Source organism: Eschrichtius robustus, chromosome 4 (genome assembly GCF_028021215.1).
Source record: "Eschrichtius robustus isolate mEscRob2 chromosome 4, mEscRob2.pri, whole genome shotgun sequence".
Lineage (NCBI taxonomy): Eukaryota > Metazoa > Chordata > Mammalia > Artiodactyla > Eschrichtiidae > Eschrichtius > Eschrichtius robustus.
Window position 1 is genome coordinate 131,825,058 of NC_090827.1, and position 17,885 is coordinate 131,842,942.

Here is a 17,885-nt window from a genome sequence, read left to right on the forward strand (position 1 = left end):
TTAGCGTTCATCTTTCCTGATGGACACAGACAGGGCCTGTGACACAGCAGTTTCTGGCACATGATGGACACATCACAAATATCTGCTGAAGACACTCCTGTCTTCTCAGGCCTTCTGAGTATGAGGAGGCATTGCAGATTAAGTAAGAACTACTCTTATTACGATAAACAGACTTCAAGCTCCACTGAGGGTAGGGACAATGTCTAATTTGTTTACTGCTATAGTCTCAGTTTACAGCATGCTGTAAAATATTTAATATTTACATTAATATTTATAAATTAATTATAATTAATCCTAATTAATTATAATTAATCCTAGTATTTATAAATTTACAAATTACATTAATATTTATTTAATATTTATATTAATATTTAATAAATATTTGTCAAGTAAATGAATGAATTCATATATATTATTTACCTATATATTTGCTGAGTTAATTTGGTAAATTTAATATAGTTTACTATTGATATAATTTAACTGCATTCATTCAAAAAATGCGATAACCCAGTAGGTGTCAGGCACACACAGATGCTGAGGAAAAAGAGGTGTAAAATTTCTGTCCACATGAAAGTGAAGGTCTAGAAAGGAGAAGCATATAAACAAATTATAACAGTCAATTTGTTAAATTCAAAAACAGAGGTTTGTGTATTTTAAACAGCTGCAATCAGAAAGTATCCAAGTCAAACAGAAAGTCCTAAACAGGAAATGACACAAATAACTAACTCATGATCATTACCTCTGAACGGAGACCACCCCTAATCGAGTGTGCCAGACCCCAGCCCCAAAGGCAAGAATTACACACCAGACGCCCCCAAACAGGGATCATTCCTGCTTGTCATACTGATAGATAACCTCGTTTTAGACTCTTTGGTTGTCCATTTACCTTTCTAAAAAGTAGGTAAGAGAAAATGTTATAAAGGCAATGGGTCTCATCACTTCAGCCATCCCATTGCCACACCAATTGTAAGGCCTATTACTGAAAAGAAACCTCTTAATTTAGCTCTCATATGCATATTTCAGGATTACATAAGCAAACTTGCCACCAGACATTGGATCTATGAATTAAATAGCACGTAAGTTTCATGAGAGCCTTATAGTTCATGTTTCTAGGTCTCTCAAATCCTTTTTCAGAACAGTGTATGCCTTTCTGAACAACTGTATCATTTTTTAAACTGAATTTTAAGAATTATATTTTTCCAATTACAAAATATGCCTCCCATTGCTAAATGATGATATTGTGATACAACAGCTAACCTCTGCAAGTGCTCATTTTAACACTTTGTCCAGAAATGTCAATGACCTTAAAATATAGAAGCATATTTCACAATTAAAATCGTACTTCTTCAGCATTATGTAATATTTAGCCCTTGTCCAGTTATCTACTGCTGCATAATGAGCCACCTCAAAACCTAAGTGACCTAAAACAAGCTATTATTTCTTATGGTTTTATGGACTGACTGGGGCGTATTTTTTTTGTGGGAGTGACTGGGTTTGTGGATTGACTGTGGATTGACTGTTACACAGGCAAAGTTCTCCCTTAGAATCTTTCTTGACGTTGCAGTCAGTTGGGAGCAGCTGAAGTCACCTAGGTATCCAAAACGGCTTACTCACATGGCTGGCAGCTCCTGTCGGCTGTTTTGTGGAGCGCCTTTCTGTGGCCTCTCCACGTGACCTCGGGTCCTCACAGCATGGTGGTTGGTTCCAAGAGACGTAGGCAAAAACTGCAAGGTTTCTTACTACCTAGTCTCAGAAGTCCTAGAATATCACCTCTGCTGCATTCTATTGGTCAAGCAAGCCATTGTGGCCAACCCAGATTCAAAGGAAGGGAACTTAGGCTCTACCTGTTGATGTAAAGGGCAGCACATGCATATGGGGAGGGAAGAAACTGAGGGCGACCATCTCGGAGGCTACCTCACCACACCATTATTCCAACTAATGCACGTTATGCTTTAGATGGATAGTCCCAGTGTTTTTTTTCCTTCTAAAAATCAAGTTAGGCACAAAAATACTCAATGAAAATGTAAGTACTATTAAAAAAAACTCTGCAGAAAAATCACACTTGATGCCTAGGTCCAGTTCAATTCCACACATCAGTGGAACGCTACTCTTATAACCCTAAATACAGTGAAGCAGAATTTCATTCCACATAAGACTTTTGTCTATTTTCCTATCGGATAATGTACCTACCCAATAAATTTGTCAAGCGTATGAGATCCAACTTATTTTAAGTTTTCACCTCTTACTCTCAAAGCCTAGGGAAATTCAGGGAACCACTCCTCAGATCCTAGAATGCCTGGACCCGAAGTCCTACTTTTAGGACCATCATGTGGCATGCCAAAACAGTATTCCTAACCAAGAAGCTGACAACGGTCTTTGCTGGTGATTTTAAGAGAGCTGACTAGCTCAAGAGCAGAGCTGCACAGAGAATAAGAAGGGGAGGCACTCTGCCACGGGGGTTGATGGCAACCCCCAGGAAGAATTTCCACAGAGAAAAAGGGGAAAGAAAGGGAGAAAAGGACGATGTCAGTCCCTAGAAAGAAAGTTATTTTTCAAATGGTCTGATTTTCCCTTTTACAGAGAAAAGGGAGCTTACTGCGATAAGAATAAGCATGTTCCGTTTCATGCAGGTATGTTTTCTGAGCCAAATAAAATACAATGGTATCTTAAACGATTCATTTGCAGGCCATGCAAAATCCCCCAAGAAATATGTGGGTTCTAGAAACAATAAAAGATTTATTAATTCCAAAACGAAATTAAAGACGTTTTCGAATAATGGCAATGAGCCAGATCCTCTCGTCCCTACATCACAAGAGCTGATGAAGTTTAGAAAAACAAAAATTAAAAAAATTCAGTTTTCTCTAAAATTGTAATAAACTTAAAAATTACTGAATTTTTAAAAGTCTCTTCCTCTTACCTAGCTATAACAACAGAAATGGCTGAGCATGTTTGGCCTCACACACTCTTACACAAGTATGAGCCCGGCACCTCCTCCTTCCTCTCCCCCACTTTCTCTCTCTCTAAATCGACTACCTACTCTTCCTGTCTGTGCGACCTCCCCATCCCCCAAAGTGCCCCTTCTAGGATCTCAGGTTCAGCCCCCTCCCTACTTTCCACCACCTACGTGTACTACACGCCCAGACTTTGTCGAGACTCTTTCAAAGGTGTCTCTCATACAAGTTCCCTACTTTCAAACCCCAAGGCTGCCTGGTGTGGGTGCTCTGTCTCGTTCAGCCGCTTCCAGCATGCCTGCCTCGGGGCCCCCGCCTCCAGTCCTGCCTCGATTCACTCTCAAGGATGACTTCAGAGCAACCTTTCCAAAAGAGGGCTGATGATGTGACCCACCCCTCAGAGTAAGACACACCACACAAAACAAGATATGTTTCCAGGATTCAGACCAACCCCTCGGTCCTAGCCCGTCTCAGCTGCAGTCCGACTTCAACGTGCATCCTCGGACTTGGTCCCAGGGGACAGGCCACCCCAACTGGGTCTGTACGTACTGCTCTCACTTTGTCCATGTGGTTACATGTGCCCAGCATACCCTCCTCCACCGTCCTCAGAGCTCAGCTCAAATACCACCCTCTCTCTCTAGCATTTCTGGAGTCAACTCGCCTACCCGCTACCTGTTGCAGCAGACTTGCGTCTGCATCTGTCTCCTAAGTTTTTTAGGCATGCCTCATAATGTGTTCATGAGGATTCCAAGCTGACTCTCTTCCTTAAAAGACCTCGTTCTGTTCTTAACCAAGGCTACCTTGAGAAATTCTATCCCACGCTTCTGGAGCTAGGGAGCTCCTTCTTGCCTCTTCCCCTTGACATCCACTGCTCAATCCTCCTCCAACATCTTCACCCGTAAGAAATTAACTCTTTTCTTTTTCCTTCAACATCAAGCTTACATTGCTCCCACATGATTCACCAGCCGGATGCTCTGGTCTGAATTTTTGCATAGTTTACAAGTTGCTACAACGTTGTACCACCCCAAAGCCTCCAGATAAATCCAGCAGTGCCTGATGTCCAAGACACCCACTCCAGTCTGGCCTTGGAGACCCAGGGTCTCACTACAAGGTGTCTAAAGAAAGTGCAACGTGCACACATTTGTAAACCCACCAAAAATCTGAACTGCCTAAGGATCAGGGACAGGAAGTTTCACGGAAGAAAATGAACAAAATATAAAATGACATAAGAGACTTGCCGTTACTTTTAACCACTGGCAATTAATTCCATTTTAATATTTTTAATAACTAATCTGGTTGTTTCTACAAACAAGGCTGGAGACTCAGCTGTGATCCTAGAACCCTGAAACCTGTGTAAGCCAATTGGGTGTTTTAACTGGTGTTCCAAAGGCAAGGTTTCTGAAATAACTGTCTAATTGGTCCAGGTGTTTTCCATGTTGAACATCAAAAGTGATTAAACAAGACATGAAGCTTCCTGTGGTAAAAGGTTTCAAAAAACAATGTCTTTGAACTTGATGTCTACAAAATGGATACTTATGAGCACTTACGTTAACTCACTGACAGCGAGTGCTGTGGCTCAATGTGTCTTAACAATATAAACCTGAGGTCCATGATTTTCAGGTGATCTATAGTTCCTAAGTATAATGTACTAAAATGGACTTGAGATATTACACATAAAGAGTTAAGAAATGACATTTATACCTCAGATATAGTTTAGGGTGGTCAAGAAGACCTTTTAGACAACAGACAACAGAGATGGGGTGGGGGGATGGTCCTGGAACTATGTCTGGAGCGTCTCCAAGCCTAAAAGTCCCGGGAAAATTAATATTATCACTGAGGCTGTTTTATAAGTCTTGGTTGAAGCCACAGTGTCCAGACTAAGACACCTGTCCAACACCACCCTGAAGAGGCCCTACTCCTTCCCAAAAGCTGTTTCCTTCATCACCCAAGCGAGAAGGTGGATGAGGAGAGGACCTACAGAGAGAGATAAGGAACTGCTCACAAGGCCAACACCCTCACTGAAGCTCACCAAGCCTACCCCCTACCCCACTCAGGTCTAGTGCTGAGTAACAAGCACCAGCCGACAGGCAAAGGCAAAGACCACTTCTGTGGCAAAGACATGCAGGGTCTGCTAAAACCTGATGATGCAGCAGAACTACTGTGGAATCCCCTGGCCCTCCAGGCCTCCCACTAAGATCATGGAAATGGCAGACCACCGGGGGGAGGAGATTAAAGCCTACGGTAACTATAGCAACAACATAACCCAAAGCCAGCGTAACTACTTACTGGATTAGCTCAACCTCTCGTATTAAGGGCCTGGCAGAAGAAGAGGTGTGCCTACTTCCAGGCATAAATAGTATTTACCTCAGTCTATACTATTCTTTCACGCACAATAATAGGCATTCAACCAAAATTCTGTGTGACACACAAAAAGCAAACCCTCCCCCAACCCGTTACCAAGAGACAGAATAGAGGACACAACGAGACTGGAAGATGGCCCAGATGGTAGAACTACCTGAGAATTTAAATAACTGTAATTAATATTGTCAAAGAATCCAGTGATAAGGTGAACAACATGCATGAACAAATGGGCAACTGCAACAGAGACATGGAAGCTATTTTTAAAAAGCCAAATGGAAATATTAGAAATGAAAAACATGATGATATCAAAGATGAAATCCTTCAACGTGCAGACTGAGCACAGTAGAGGGAAGAATCGGTGAAACTGAAAACACTCCAAGAGGAATTAGAAATTAGAAACACAAAGATACAAAGAGACAAACAGAACAGAACTACCAAGAGCTATGGGACAATATCAAACATTCTAACATATGTAACTGGCACCTTATTAGAAAAAGAGAAATAGAAAGGGACCAAAGAAATATTTGGGGAAAAAAGCTGAGAAGTTTCCCAAATTTAGTAATAATAAACCAGAAATATAAGCAGGATGAATAAAGAAGGACATATCTAGTACATCATAGTCTAAGTGCTGGAAACCAAAAATAAAGAGAATATATTGTGGGAAATGAATAAATTACCTGCCCTCACCTTGAGTCCTGGCCTCTCCGTGAAAGACTAATGATTGTTTAGCAAAATTTAGAGTTTAGCAAAATCATCTCCCACACTTGGGGCCCTTGCTGGATCCAATAAATAATTCCCAAAGTGAAGGACTTTGTGTTCCTTCCCTAAGGCATCTGTGCAGTTTCATAGAATGCGAATCTGGGGGGGGCTGGCGTGGCATGCAATTTTGTGTTGTCTCACCAAAACTTCTCAAAGATGCAACCTGCTGAATGATACAGTTGTTGTTGTAATGGAATTAAAAGCTTTTGATATAAGGACAAAAAAAAATGTCTGGAGTTAGAGCTATCTAAATACTAAATGTAAGGTGAATAAAAGATTGAAACTGAAAAGTGTTACAATCCAAACGTAACGGTATCTTTTGAATTGAGTCTTACAAACCCAAATAATATTGGAAAAATATAAGCTTTCAGAGACTGTTCCTCTACAACGCTTTTTAAAAAGTCTCTTTTGGTTCTTGATGTTAATTTGATTGCGTTAGCTAATAACCTTAACTGGCTTTTGAAAAGTTGCACTGATATGCAAAGAATATCTGTAATGCTTAGGAAATAGGATTTCAAAATGATGCAGTCTGTATAAATAATGCGTGAAAAAGAAAAATTTAAAAAGGGTTTGAAGCAAAACCCAAAAGGCCTCTTTGTACCTCTTTACCGTACCTCTTCCTTTGCTCTCTACTAATTGCATGGGATTCTGTCTAAAATTCTGGGGCTTCTAGTCGAGGCCTTCTCTGGTGTTCCCTTAGTCACAGGCTGGGATTTGCTTTCTTTTTGTGAAGTCAGTGCCTGAGAGCTGCTAAAAAAGATACCACCAGCACCTGGACACCCTGAGGCATTCCGGGATCCTGGACTCAAGGCCCAAATATTCAAAGGAACATGAGACTTTTAAATAAATTTTAAATGAACTTTTGGGTTCATTACTGCAGTTTGCTTAGTTTAAAAATATACAGGAAAGTATATCAGAGTCAGTGGAATGAGAAAATATTTAATTGAATAAAAGGTATGTAGTGTGTGTATAGTAGGTGAGGGGGTGGTCTCTGAAGCCAGACTACCTGGGTTCCAATCTCGACTCTGCTACTCACTTGCTTGTGCCTCAGTTTCTCATTTTTAAAGAAGAGATCATAATAATACCTACCTCGTAGAGGCTTAAGTGAATTGTTAAATGCATTAATGAATTGCTGTGAGGCTTACATGAATTAATAAATGTGAACTTCTAGAATATAGTACCTGACACGTGATTAGTGGCCTTTGTATTTAACTATCAGTATTATTCTCATTAATAAACTTTGTATTAAAACAAAGTAAAAGCCAAAATAGGTGAATTGGAAATATTATATCACCCTTTCTTGAGAAAACACAAAAGGTAATTTTTTCTCTGCAGTAATTTGAACAGCCTCTTCTGAGGTATAATTATAGGTATAATTATAGGTATAATTATTTGGTTAACCTCATGAGTTTTGATAAGAGAAACCAGGGCTCCTTTGCCTGTAGGTTGATATCTTTAAAACACATTATTGGCACTACTGTGACAACTGCACACACATAAAACAACCTCCTAAACTAAACTAACTTAAACCTCTTTAATAGGGCTCGCTGTGAAATAAATATTTTGAGTATCTACATTTAAGTCATGCTGTGAACAGTAACATTTGTCTAATCCTTTATGGTCTATGAAGGAATTTTATACTTAGCCATTACTCCAGTTCCTAATATCCCTATACTATGAATATGATATTTTATATCATATGAGAAATGCAATGTGGACTTGCTCTAATGAGCACAGAAGCCCCCTCTCTCCTCCACCACAAAGAGGAGTATTTTCTTAACAGGACCTCAGAGGTTATCTTTTATGGCCTACAGAACTGAAGTGGAAAGCTAGCATATTATTACACTGGAAAGGTATTATTATTATGTGTTCTCTCTAAAGTTTCATTTTACAGCTCAGGTAAAAAGCGAAACCCAGGAGAAGCCTAAATTAGAATTGCTCTTAAGGGGATTAGGCATGTCTCTTAAAATTTGAAAAAATATGGCATTTACATACAGACCATAAGCACTTTTAAAGACCAAGCTGAAGAGAGCTGTGTGAAAGGTAATGCAGCGAAAAGATGGGACAGAGCAAAATCAAGAAGAGCTATTTAAAAACAACATCAAATTTTCAAGTGGAAAGTTCACGTAAAGTATCTAATTGTGTCCTAAACTGAACAGTGAGGTAAGAAATGTAGCTGCATGGAAGGTGAGCCACTCATTTATTTTTATAGCATGTGAGGCAGATGCTTGAGTCTGAAAAAGCCATAAATAACAGAATGACAATAGTCCAGTGAGAGGTGCTGACAGCAGAGGCACAAAGGGCATCCTCGGAAAAAAGAATGAAAGACAGCACCGGGCACGCCCTGTAGAGCAAGAATCTGTCCTTCCTTGTTTGCCACCTCCCATGATAATTCAAATTATTTTCAATGTCTTTCTTGCAAATATACTTGCTCATATGCATTAATTAATGGTCACATGCTGACAGGCGCACCTCTGTTCAAGAAGTGCTGGCATTTGAATTACTGGCAAATACTCTGCCAGACAGCATGCTTATATTTTTCAGTATTAAAATGCTACATTCTTTTTACTTGGCAGTTTGTCATTTATAGCTCCTATTACTCCTAAAAACTGGTTCACAATTCAAAGAATGGGGATGCTTTGGGAGTTTCGATTTTCGTTTCTTTCATTGTTGTGTCTAAAAAAATTATCCCCAAATGTTCACCATAAATATAAACATATGATTTTGGATATACTGCCTCTATTTTCTCAGGTAAAGTTAAAACTTTTTAAAATAAGTATGGATTTTATAATAAATATTAATGAGAGAGAATATAATCTTACCCTGGTGTGAGTACGAATGTGCATCTTCAGCCCGTCATTTTTACTGAATCCTTTTTCACAGTAAGGGCATTGATAGGGACGCTCACCTACAAGATAAAGGAAAGCTTCCCGTCAGAAAAATCTAAAGCAGCAAAGCAGGCATGTACCGTCACTCCTCCCGCACCAGATCCTGGCCACCACAAACACTCCTGCATTGCCAAGAAAAGGCTCAGGCACAGCAGGGCCAACATCTGGGGCAGTTCAGGGTGGTGGACGAGGCTTTCCCTCCTGCGGAGAGGCTGTGAGCCCAGAACAATTCCAGCACTCAGAAACAAGTAACATTCAGGCTCACTCCATTTTCCCTTTAATATCTGAGCCCAAATTAAATCTCCTAATTTTACGAATCTGTTAAAACGATTTTGTATCAATTTCTTCTGTCACCATACTGCACATTACAGGGATCACTGTTTCACCGATACTTTGTTTTTTAAAAAAGATTTCAGAGGCTAAAGGCTCTTTGGTGGGGCTACTGGCAGACTCCGGGAGGGCTCATGCCAAGGAGTACCTCCCAGAACTTCTGCTGCCAGCGTCCTTGTCCCTGCGGTGAGCCACAGCCAACCCCCGGCTCTGCAGGAGGCCCACCAACACTAGCAGATCACCACGGAACCCCGAGAAGAGTTCCCTGTGCTATACACCATGTGGCTGACAGGGTCTTGGTGCTCCGGCCGGGTGTCAGGCCTGAGCCTCTGAGGTGGGAGAGCCGAGTTCAGGACACTGGTCCACCAGAGACTTCCCAGATCCATGTAATATCAAACGGTGAAAGCTCTCCCAGAGATCTCCATCTCAATACTAACAGCCAGCTCCACTCAACAACCAGCAAGCTACAGTGCTGGATACCTTATGCCAAACAACTAGCAAGACAAGAACACAGCCCCATCCATTAGCAGAGAGACTGCCTAAAATCATAATAAGGTCACAGACACCCCAAAACACATTGCCGGACGTGGTCCTGCCCACCAGAAAGACAACATCCAGCCTCATCCTCCAGAACACAGGCACCAGTCCCCTCCCCCAAGAAGACTACACAGCCCACTGAACCAACCTTACCCACTGCGGGCAGACACCAAAAACAATAGGAACTACGAACCTGCAGCCTGCGAAAAGGAGACCCCAAACACAGTTAAGTTAAGCAAAATGAGAAGACAGAGAAATACACAGCAGATGAAGGAGCAAGGTAAAAACCCACCAGACCAAACAAATGAAGAGGAAATAGGCAGTCTACCTGAAAAAGAATTCAGAGTAATGGTACTAAAGATGATCCGAAATACTGGAAATAGAATGGAGAAAATACAAGAAATGTTTAACAAGGACCTAGAAGAACTAAAGAGCAAAGAAACAAAGATGAACAACACAATAAATGAAATTAAAAATTCTCTTGAAGGAATCAATAGCAGAATGACTGAGGCAGAAGAATGGATAAGTGACCTGTAAGATAAAATAGTGAAAATAACTATCGCAGAGCAGAATAAAGAAAAAAGAATGAAAAGAACTGAGGACAGTCTCAGAGACCTCTGGGACAACATTAAACGCACCAACATTCGAATTATAGGGGTCCCAGAAGAAGAAGAGGAAAAAAAAGGGTCTGAGAAAATATTTGAAGAGATTATAGTTGAAAACTTCCCTATTATGGGAAAGGGAATAGTCAATCAACTCCAGGAAGCGCAGAGAGTCCCATACAGGATAAATACAACGAGAAACACGCCAAGACATACATTAATCAAACTATCAAAAATTAAATACAAATAAAAAATATTACAAGCAGTAAGGGAAAAGAAACAAATAATATACAAGGGAATCCCCATAAGGTTAGAGCTGATCTTTGAGGAGAAACTCTGAAAGTAAGAAGGAAGTGGCAGGACATATTTAAAGTGATGAAAGGAGAAAACCTACAACCAACATTACTCTACCCAGCAAGGATCTCATTCAGATCTGACGGAGAAATTAAAACCATTACAGACAAGCAAAAGCAACGAGAATTCAGCACCACCAAACCGGCTTTACAACAAATGCTAAAGGAACTTCTCTAAGTGGGAAACACAAGAGAAGGAAAAGACCTACAATAACAAACCCAAAACAATTAAGAAAATGGTAATAGGAACATACATATTGATAACTACCTTAAATGTAAATGGCTTAAAAGTTCCAACCAAAAGACACAGACTGGCTGAATGGATACAAAAACAAGACCTGTATATATGCTGTCTATAGGAGACCCACTTCAACTTAGGGACACATACAGACTGACAGTGAGGGGATGAAAAAAGATATTGCATGCAAATGGAAATTAAAAGAAAGCTGGAGTAGCAATTCTCACATCAGACAAAATAGACTTTAAAATAAAGACTATTACGAGACAAAGAAGGACACTACATAATGATCAACAGATCAATCCAAGAAGAAGATATAACAAGTGTAAATATTTATGAATCCAACATAGGAGCACCTCAATACATAAGGCAAATGCTAACAGCCAAAAAAGGGGAAATGGACAGTAACAAAATCATAGTAGGGGACTTTAACACCCCACGTTCACCAATGGACAGATCATTCAAAATGAAAATAAATAAGGAGACACAAGCTTTAAATGATACATTAAACAAGATGGACTTAATTGATAGTTATAGGATATTCCATCCAAAAACAAGAGAATACACTTGCTTCTCAAGTGCTTATGGAACATTCTCCAGGATACATCATATCCTGGGTCACAAATCAAAACTAGGTAAATTTAAGAATATTGAAATCATATCAAGTATCTTTTCTGACCACAATGACATCAATTACAGGAAAAAATCTGTAAAAAATACAAACACATGGAGGCTAAACAATACACTACTAAATAACTAAGAGATCACTGAGAAATCAAAAATGAAATCAAAAAATACTTAGAAAAACTTGACAATGAAAACATGACAACCCAAAACCTATGGGATGCTGTGAAAGCAGTTCTAAGAGGGAAGTTTATAGCAATACAATCCTACCTCAAGAAACAAGAAACATCTCAAGTAAACAACCTAATCTTACACCTACAGCAATTAGAGAAAGAAGAACAAAAAAACCCCAAAGTTAGCAGAAGGAAAGAAATCATAAAGATCAGATCAGAAATAAATGAAAATTAAATGAAGGAAAAGATAGCAAAGATCAATAAAACTAAAAGCTGGGTCTTTGAGAAGATAAACAAAATTGATAAACCATTAGGCAGACTCATCAAGAAAAAGGGAGAAGACTCAAAGCAATAGAATTAGAAATGAAAAAGGAGAAGTAACAACTGACACTGCAGAAATACAAAGGATCATGAGAGATTACTACAAGCAACTATATGCCAATAAAATGGACAACCTGGAAGAAATGGACAAATTCTTAGAAAAGCACAACCTTCCGAGACTGAACCAGGAAGAAATAGAAAATATTAACAGACCAATCACAAGCACTGAAATTGAAACTGTGATTAAAAATCTTCCAACAAACAAAAGCCCAGGACCAGGTGGCTTCAAAAGCAAATTCTATCAAACATTTAGAGAAGAGCTAACACCTATCCTTCTCAAACTCTTCCAAATATAGCAGAGGGAGGAACACTCTCTAACTCATTCTATGAGGTCACCATCACCCTGATACCAAAACCAAAGAAAGATGTCACAAAGAAAGAAAACTACAGGCCAGTATCACTGATGAACATAGATGCAAAAATCCTCAACAAAATACTAGCAAACAGAATCCAACAGCACATTAAAAGGATCATACACCGTGATCAAGTGGGGTTTTTCCCAGGAATGCAAGAATTCTTCAATATATGCAAATCAATCAACGTGATACGCCATATTAAAAAACTGAAGGAGAAAAACCATATGATAATCTCAACAGATGCAGAAAAACATTTCGACAAAATTCAACACCCATTTATGATAAAAACGCTCCAGAAAGTAGGCATAGAGGGAACCTACCTCAACATAATAAAGGCCATATGTGACAAGCCCACAGCCAACATCGTTCTCAATCGTGAAAAATTGAAACCATTTCCTCTAAGATCAGGAACAAGACAAGGTTGCCCACTCTCACCACTATTATTCAACATAGTTTTGGAATTTTTAGCCACAGCAATCAGAGAAGAACAAGAAATAAATGGAATCCAAATTGGAAAAGAAGAAGTAAAACTGTCACTGTTTGCAGTTTACATAGAGAATCCTAAAGATGCTACCAGAAAACTACTAGAGCTACTGAATAAATTTGGTAGAGTAGTAGGACACAAAATTAATGTACAGAAATCTCTTGCATTCCTATACACTAATGATGAAAAATCTGAAAGAGAAATTAGGGAAACACTCCCATTTATCACTGCAACAAAAAGAATAAAATACCTAGGAATAAACCTACCTACGGAGACAAAAGACCTGTATCCAGAAAACTCTAAGACACTGATGAAAGAAATTAAAGATGATACAAACAGATGGAGAGATATCATGTTTTTGGATTGGAAGAATCAACACTGTGAAAATGACCAGACTTCCCAAAGCAGTCTACAGATTCAGTGCAATCCCTATCAAATTACCAATGGCATTTTTCACAGAACTAGAACAAAAAATTTCACACTTTGTATGGAAACACAAAAGACCCCAAAGAGCCAAAGCAATCTTGATATTGAAAAATGGAGCTGGAGGAATCAGGCTCCCTGACTTTAGACTATACTACAAAGCTACAGTAATAAACAGAGTATGGTACTGGCACAAAAACAGAAATATAGATCAATGGAACGGGATAGAAAGCTCAGAGACAAACCCACACACATATGGTCACCTTATCTTTGATAAAGGAGGCAAGAATATATAATGGAGAAAAGACAGCCTCTTTAATAAGTGGTGCTGGGAAAACTGGACAGTTACATGTAAAAGAATGAAATTAGAACACTCCCTTAACACCATACACAAAAATAAACTCAAAATGGATTAAAGACCTAAATGTAAGGCCAGACACTGTAAAACTCTTAGAGGAAAACACAGGCAAAACGCTCTATGACAAAAATCACAGTAAGATCCTTTTTGACCCACCTCCTAGAGGAATGGAAATAAAAACAAAAATAAACAAATGGGACCCAATGAAACTTAAAAGCTTTTGCACAGCAAACGAAACCATAAACAAGACGCAAAGACAACCCTCAGAATAGGAGAAAATATTTGCGAACAAAGTACTGACAAAGGATTAACCTCCAAAATTTACAAGCATCTCATGCAGCTCTATGTTAAAAAAACAAACAACCCAATCCAAAAATGGGCAGAAGACCTAAATAGACATTTCGCCAAAGAAGATATACAGATTGCCAACAAACACATGAAAGAATGCTCAACATCACTAATCATTAGAGCAATGCAAATCAAAACTACAATGAGGTATCAATTCACACCGGTCAGAATGGCCATCATCAAAAAATCTACAAACAATAAATGCTGGAGAGGGTGTGGAGAAAAGGGAACCCTCTTGCACTGTTGGTGGGAGTGTAAATTGACATAGCCACTATGGAGGACAGTATGGAGGTTCCTTAATATCTAAAAATAGAACTACCATATGACCCAGCAATTCTACTGGGCATATACCCTGAGAAAACCATAATTCAAAAAGAGTCATGTACCACATTTTTCATTGCAGCTCTATTTACAATAGCCAGGACATGGAAGCAACCTAAGTGTCTATAGACAGATGAATGGATAAAGAAGATGTGGCACATATATACAATGGAATATTACTCAGCCATAAAAAGAAACGAAATTGAGTTATTTGTATGAGGTGGATGGACCTAGAGTCTGTCACACAGAGTGAAGTAAGTCAGAGAAAAACAAATACCGTATGCTAACGCATATATATGGAATCTAAAAAAAAAAAAAAAAAAGGTTCTGAAGAACCTCAGGGCAGGACAGGAATAAAGACGCAGATGTATAGAATGGACTTGAGGACACTGGGAGGGGGAGGGGTAAGCTGGGATGAAGTGAGAGAGTATTATGGACATAAATACACTACCAAATGTAAAACAGATAGCTAGTAGGAAGCAGCAGCATAGCACAGGGAGATCAGCTCGGTGCTTTGTGTCCACCTAGAGGGAGATGCAAGAGGGAGGGGATATGTGGATATATGTATACGTACAGCTGATTCACTTTGTTACACAGCAGAAACTAACACACCATTGTAAAGCAATTATACTACAATAAAGACGTTAAAAAAAATCATTATGCTAAGTGAAAGAAGTCAGACACAAAAGGCCACATATTATATGATTCCATTCATATGGAAGTCCAGAATAGGGACAGAAAGTAGATTAGTGGTTGTCTAGGTCTGGGGGTGGAGATGGGAAACACAGGAGTGATAGCTAACGGGTAAAGTGTTTCTTTTTAGGGAGATGAAAATGTCCTAAAATTGACTGTAGGGACAGCTGCACATATCTATGAATATACTAAAAACAACACATTGCACACTTTAGGTAGATTGTATGATATGTGAATTATACCTCAATAAAGCTGTTTTAAAAAAAAAAAAAGATTTCATAGTCTATCTCAGTTAAGGAGATGAGTTTTAAAAGAACTTCATAAAATTGGTGTATGTTAAACAGAACCATGTTCTGTTATAACTGAGTAGAGGTTACATCTAGAGATTATTATTGAGAAAACAGCCAAACCATTTTTTTAAAACAAGCAAGCATACTCATACACATCACACTTTCTAAAAAATTCTACTGTAAGCTGACAAAAATATGACAAAATTTAATCTCCAGGAGGAATCTGAAGCTGCCCAGTGGTCAAAGCCTAATTATTCAGAAGGGACAGTAACTTAGAATCACTCACTTACTGATTCTTTCATTTACTGATTCTTTCATTTACTGATTCTTTCATTTCCTTCTCCTCAGAGACAGGCCTTTTGACAAGCAGTGTGCCGATCCTCTGCTCTCTCACATCCCATTTGATTCTCATTCTCGTTCAATCACGTATTACCCGAGTTATGCCAGCAAACGCCCCCGTCAGGTCAACGATGAGCTCCTAGTGGCTCAATCCAATGGTCACTTTTCATCATGGCCTTCCCTGACCTCTCCCCAGTTGCTTCACAAAATGTCCAGCCACGTTCCTGGGCCTGGAGGCTGCATGGCACAGGAGGCTTTGCCCTGTTCTCTGAACCCTGTGTTGTTGGCGGTAACATCACATGGAAGCAACTGGGGCAGAGCTCCCAGTGCAGCAACTTACCCACCTCTCCTTGAGGAGCATTCAGGTCACTCCCTTTGAACTCTCTCTGAAGTGGGCACTGTGAGAGAATGACAACCACCCAAGATAGAAAAAACAAAAACAGAAACCTAAAAATAACAATGGCAACACTAACGAGAACAGGACTCTTTAATGAATTATCCAGACCTGCCAATTTCTTCTGTGAGACAAAATCAACTTTTGCACTAAGTAAATCGACCTGGATTCTTTACTTTACTATGGCTGTGAACCTGGGAAGGTGTGGCTTTTCATACACACAAAAAATAAAGGCTTAGAGTCCAATTTATTTGAAAAACTATGAAAATATAATTTTATTTTAACCTTAAGTCGATAATATGTGTTTATCTTCATTCCAGACCTCTCTGTTGAACCTCTGTCTTGAGATATCCATACGCCCACCCGGTATCTTCATTTGGATATCTCACAAACAACTCAAATTCAGCATTCATGAGCTTTATCCTCTGATCCTATGTGTCCTGTATATCCTGTCCTGATTAGTTATACCACAATCACCCAGCTACCAAATAAGAAACTTAAACAGCCATTCAAGATGCCCTTTTTTTACTCACTTCTCCCTACATCTAACCTCTTAAGTCATATTAATTTCACTTCTCTGATATTTCTAGAATTTTTTTCCTTGAAGGTGACAGCAAAAATGAAAATAATATTCATAGCATCAGCAGCAGAAGTAGTAGCAGGAACGATTATTAATTGATTTCTTAATCATTAACCTTCAACCATGCACACACAGAGAAAAAGAACTGGAAGAAAACAGCAAGATGCTAATGCTCATGGGGGTAACTCCTGCATCATAGAAGTCCAGGTAATTTTTTATTTTCTTCTTCATAAAGTACGAAAAGCAAAGTAATTTTTTAGATTTTCAAAGTAAATGTTTTACATTAATGCTAAGAAGAATGCTAAAATGTTTCATTCCTATTTATCTATTAACAATCAAATCAATCTAGATAATAGATAAAGCATGATAAACAGTAAAGTGGTTGACACGAAAAGTTGTTTCACAAATTTTTAGCAATCATAAATTAATATTCACAGCTATTCTCTTTGTATCACAGAGCTTTATGTGTGGTATTACTCTCCATATACCAATAGAATAGCCAGCAAAAAAAAAAAAAAAAAAAATCAAAGATTTACAGTCATCAGGTTATATGTTAATTAAACCTAATGTAGTATATTGAATTATTATTTTCTTTCATGATAGCCAAAATTGATTAAGCAAGGAAAGAAATATAGATAATACTAAGGAATTTTAGAGAATGGAACAAAACAAATTCATTCCCCATTTTACCTGGTGTCATAATACAGAAATTTCCACTACAGACATGAGCTTTTTCCCCTCTTTCAGAATCTGATTGTTCTGAGTTTGAATACTGCTCATCCTCTCCTAGGTGTAACTCTGGGGAAGTCATGCAACCTCACTGAACCTCTGAAAAATGGGACCAAACATTCAGGTTTGTTTAAAGCAGTCTCTATGCCAGTTACCACACGACAAGTAGCACTCCCTTTCACTTACACGAGTGACCCAACTGGGACAATAAAAACGTATGGTCACCTATTACGGATTGAATTGTACCCCCCAAATTCACATGTTGCAGTCCTAACCCCAGTACCTCAGCATATGACCGTATCTGGAAATAAGGCTGCTGGAAATGTTACTAGAGTAGTCTGGGTCTCTAATCTTATATGGCTGGTGTCCTTGT

General features: G+C 38.9%; 1 protein-coding gene across 3 annotated transcripts in view; it reads right to left on the minus strand.

Annotated features, from left to right (window-relative positions):
- Positions 1–17,885, minus strand: part of PRDM5 (PR/SET domain 5) — a 205,030-nt gene that overhangs the window by 37,438 nt on the left and 149,707 nt on the right. For all 3 annotated transcript variants that reach the window (XM_068543370.1, XM_068543369.1, XM_068543371.1), the window contains one exon: positions 8,894–8,979. In XM_068543370.1, the coding sequence (XP_068399471.1) occupies positions 8,894–8,979 (86 nt within the window). The remainder of the gene's footprint in view (positions 1–8,893; positions 8,980–17,885) is intronic.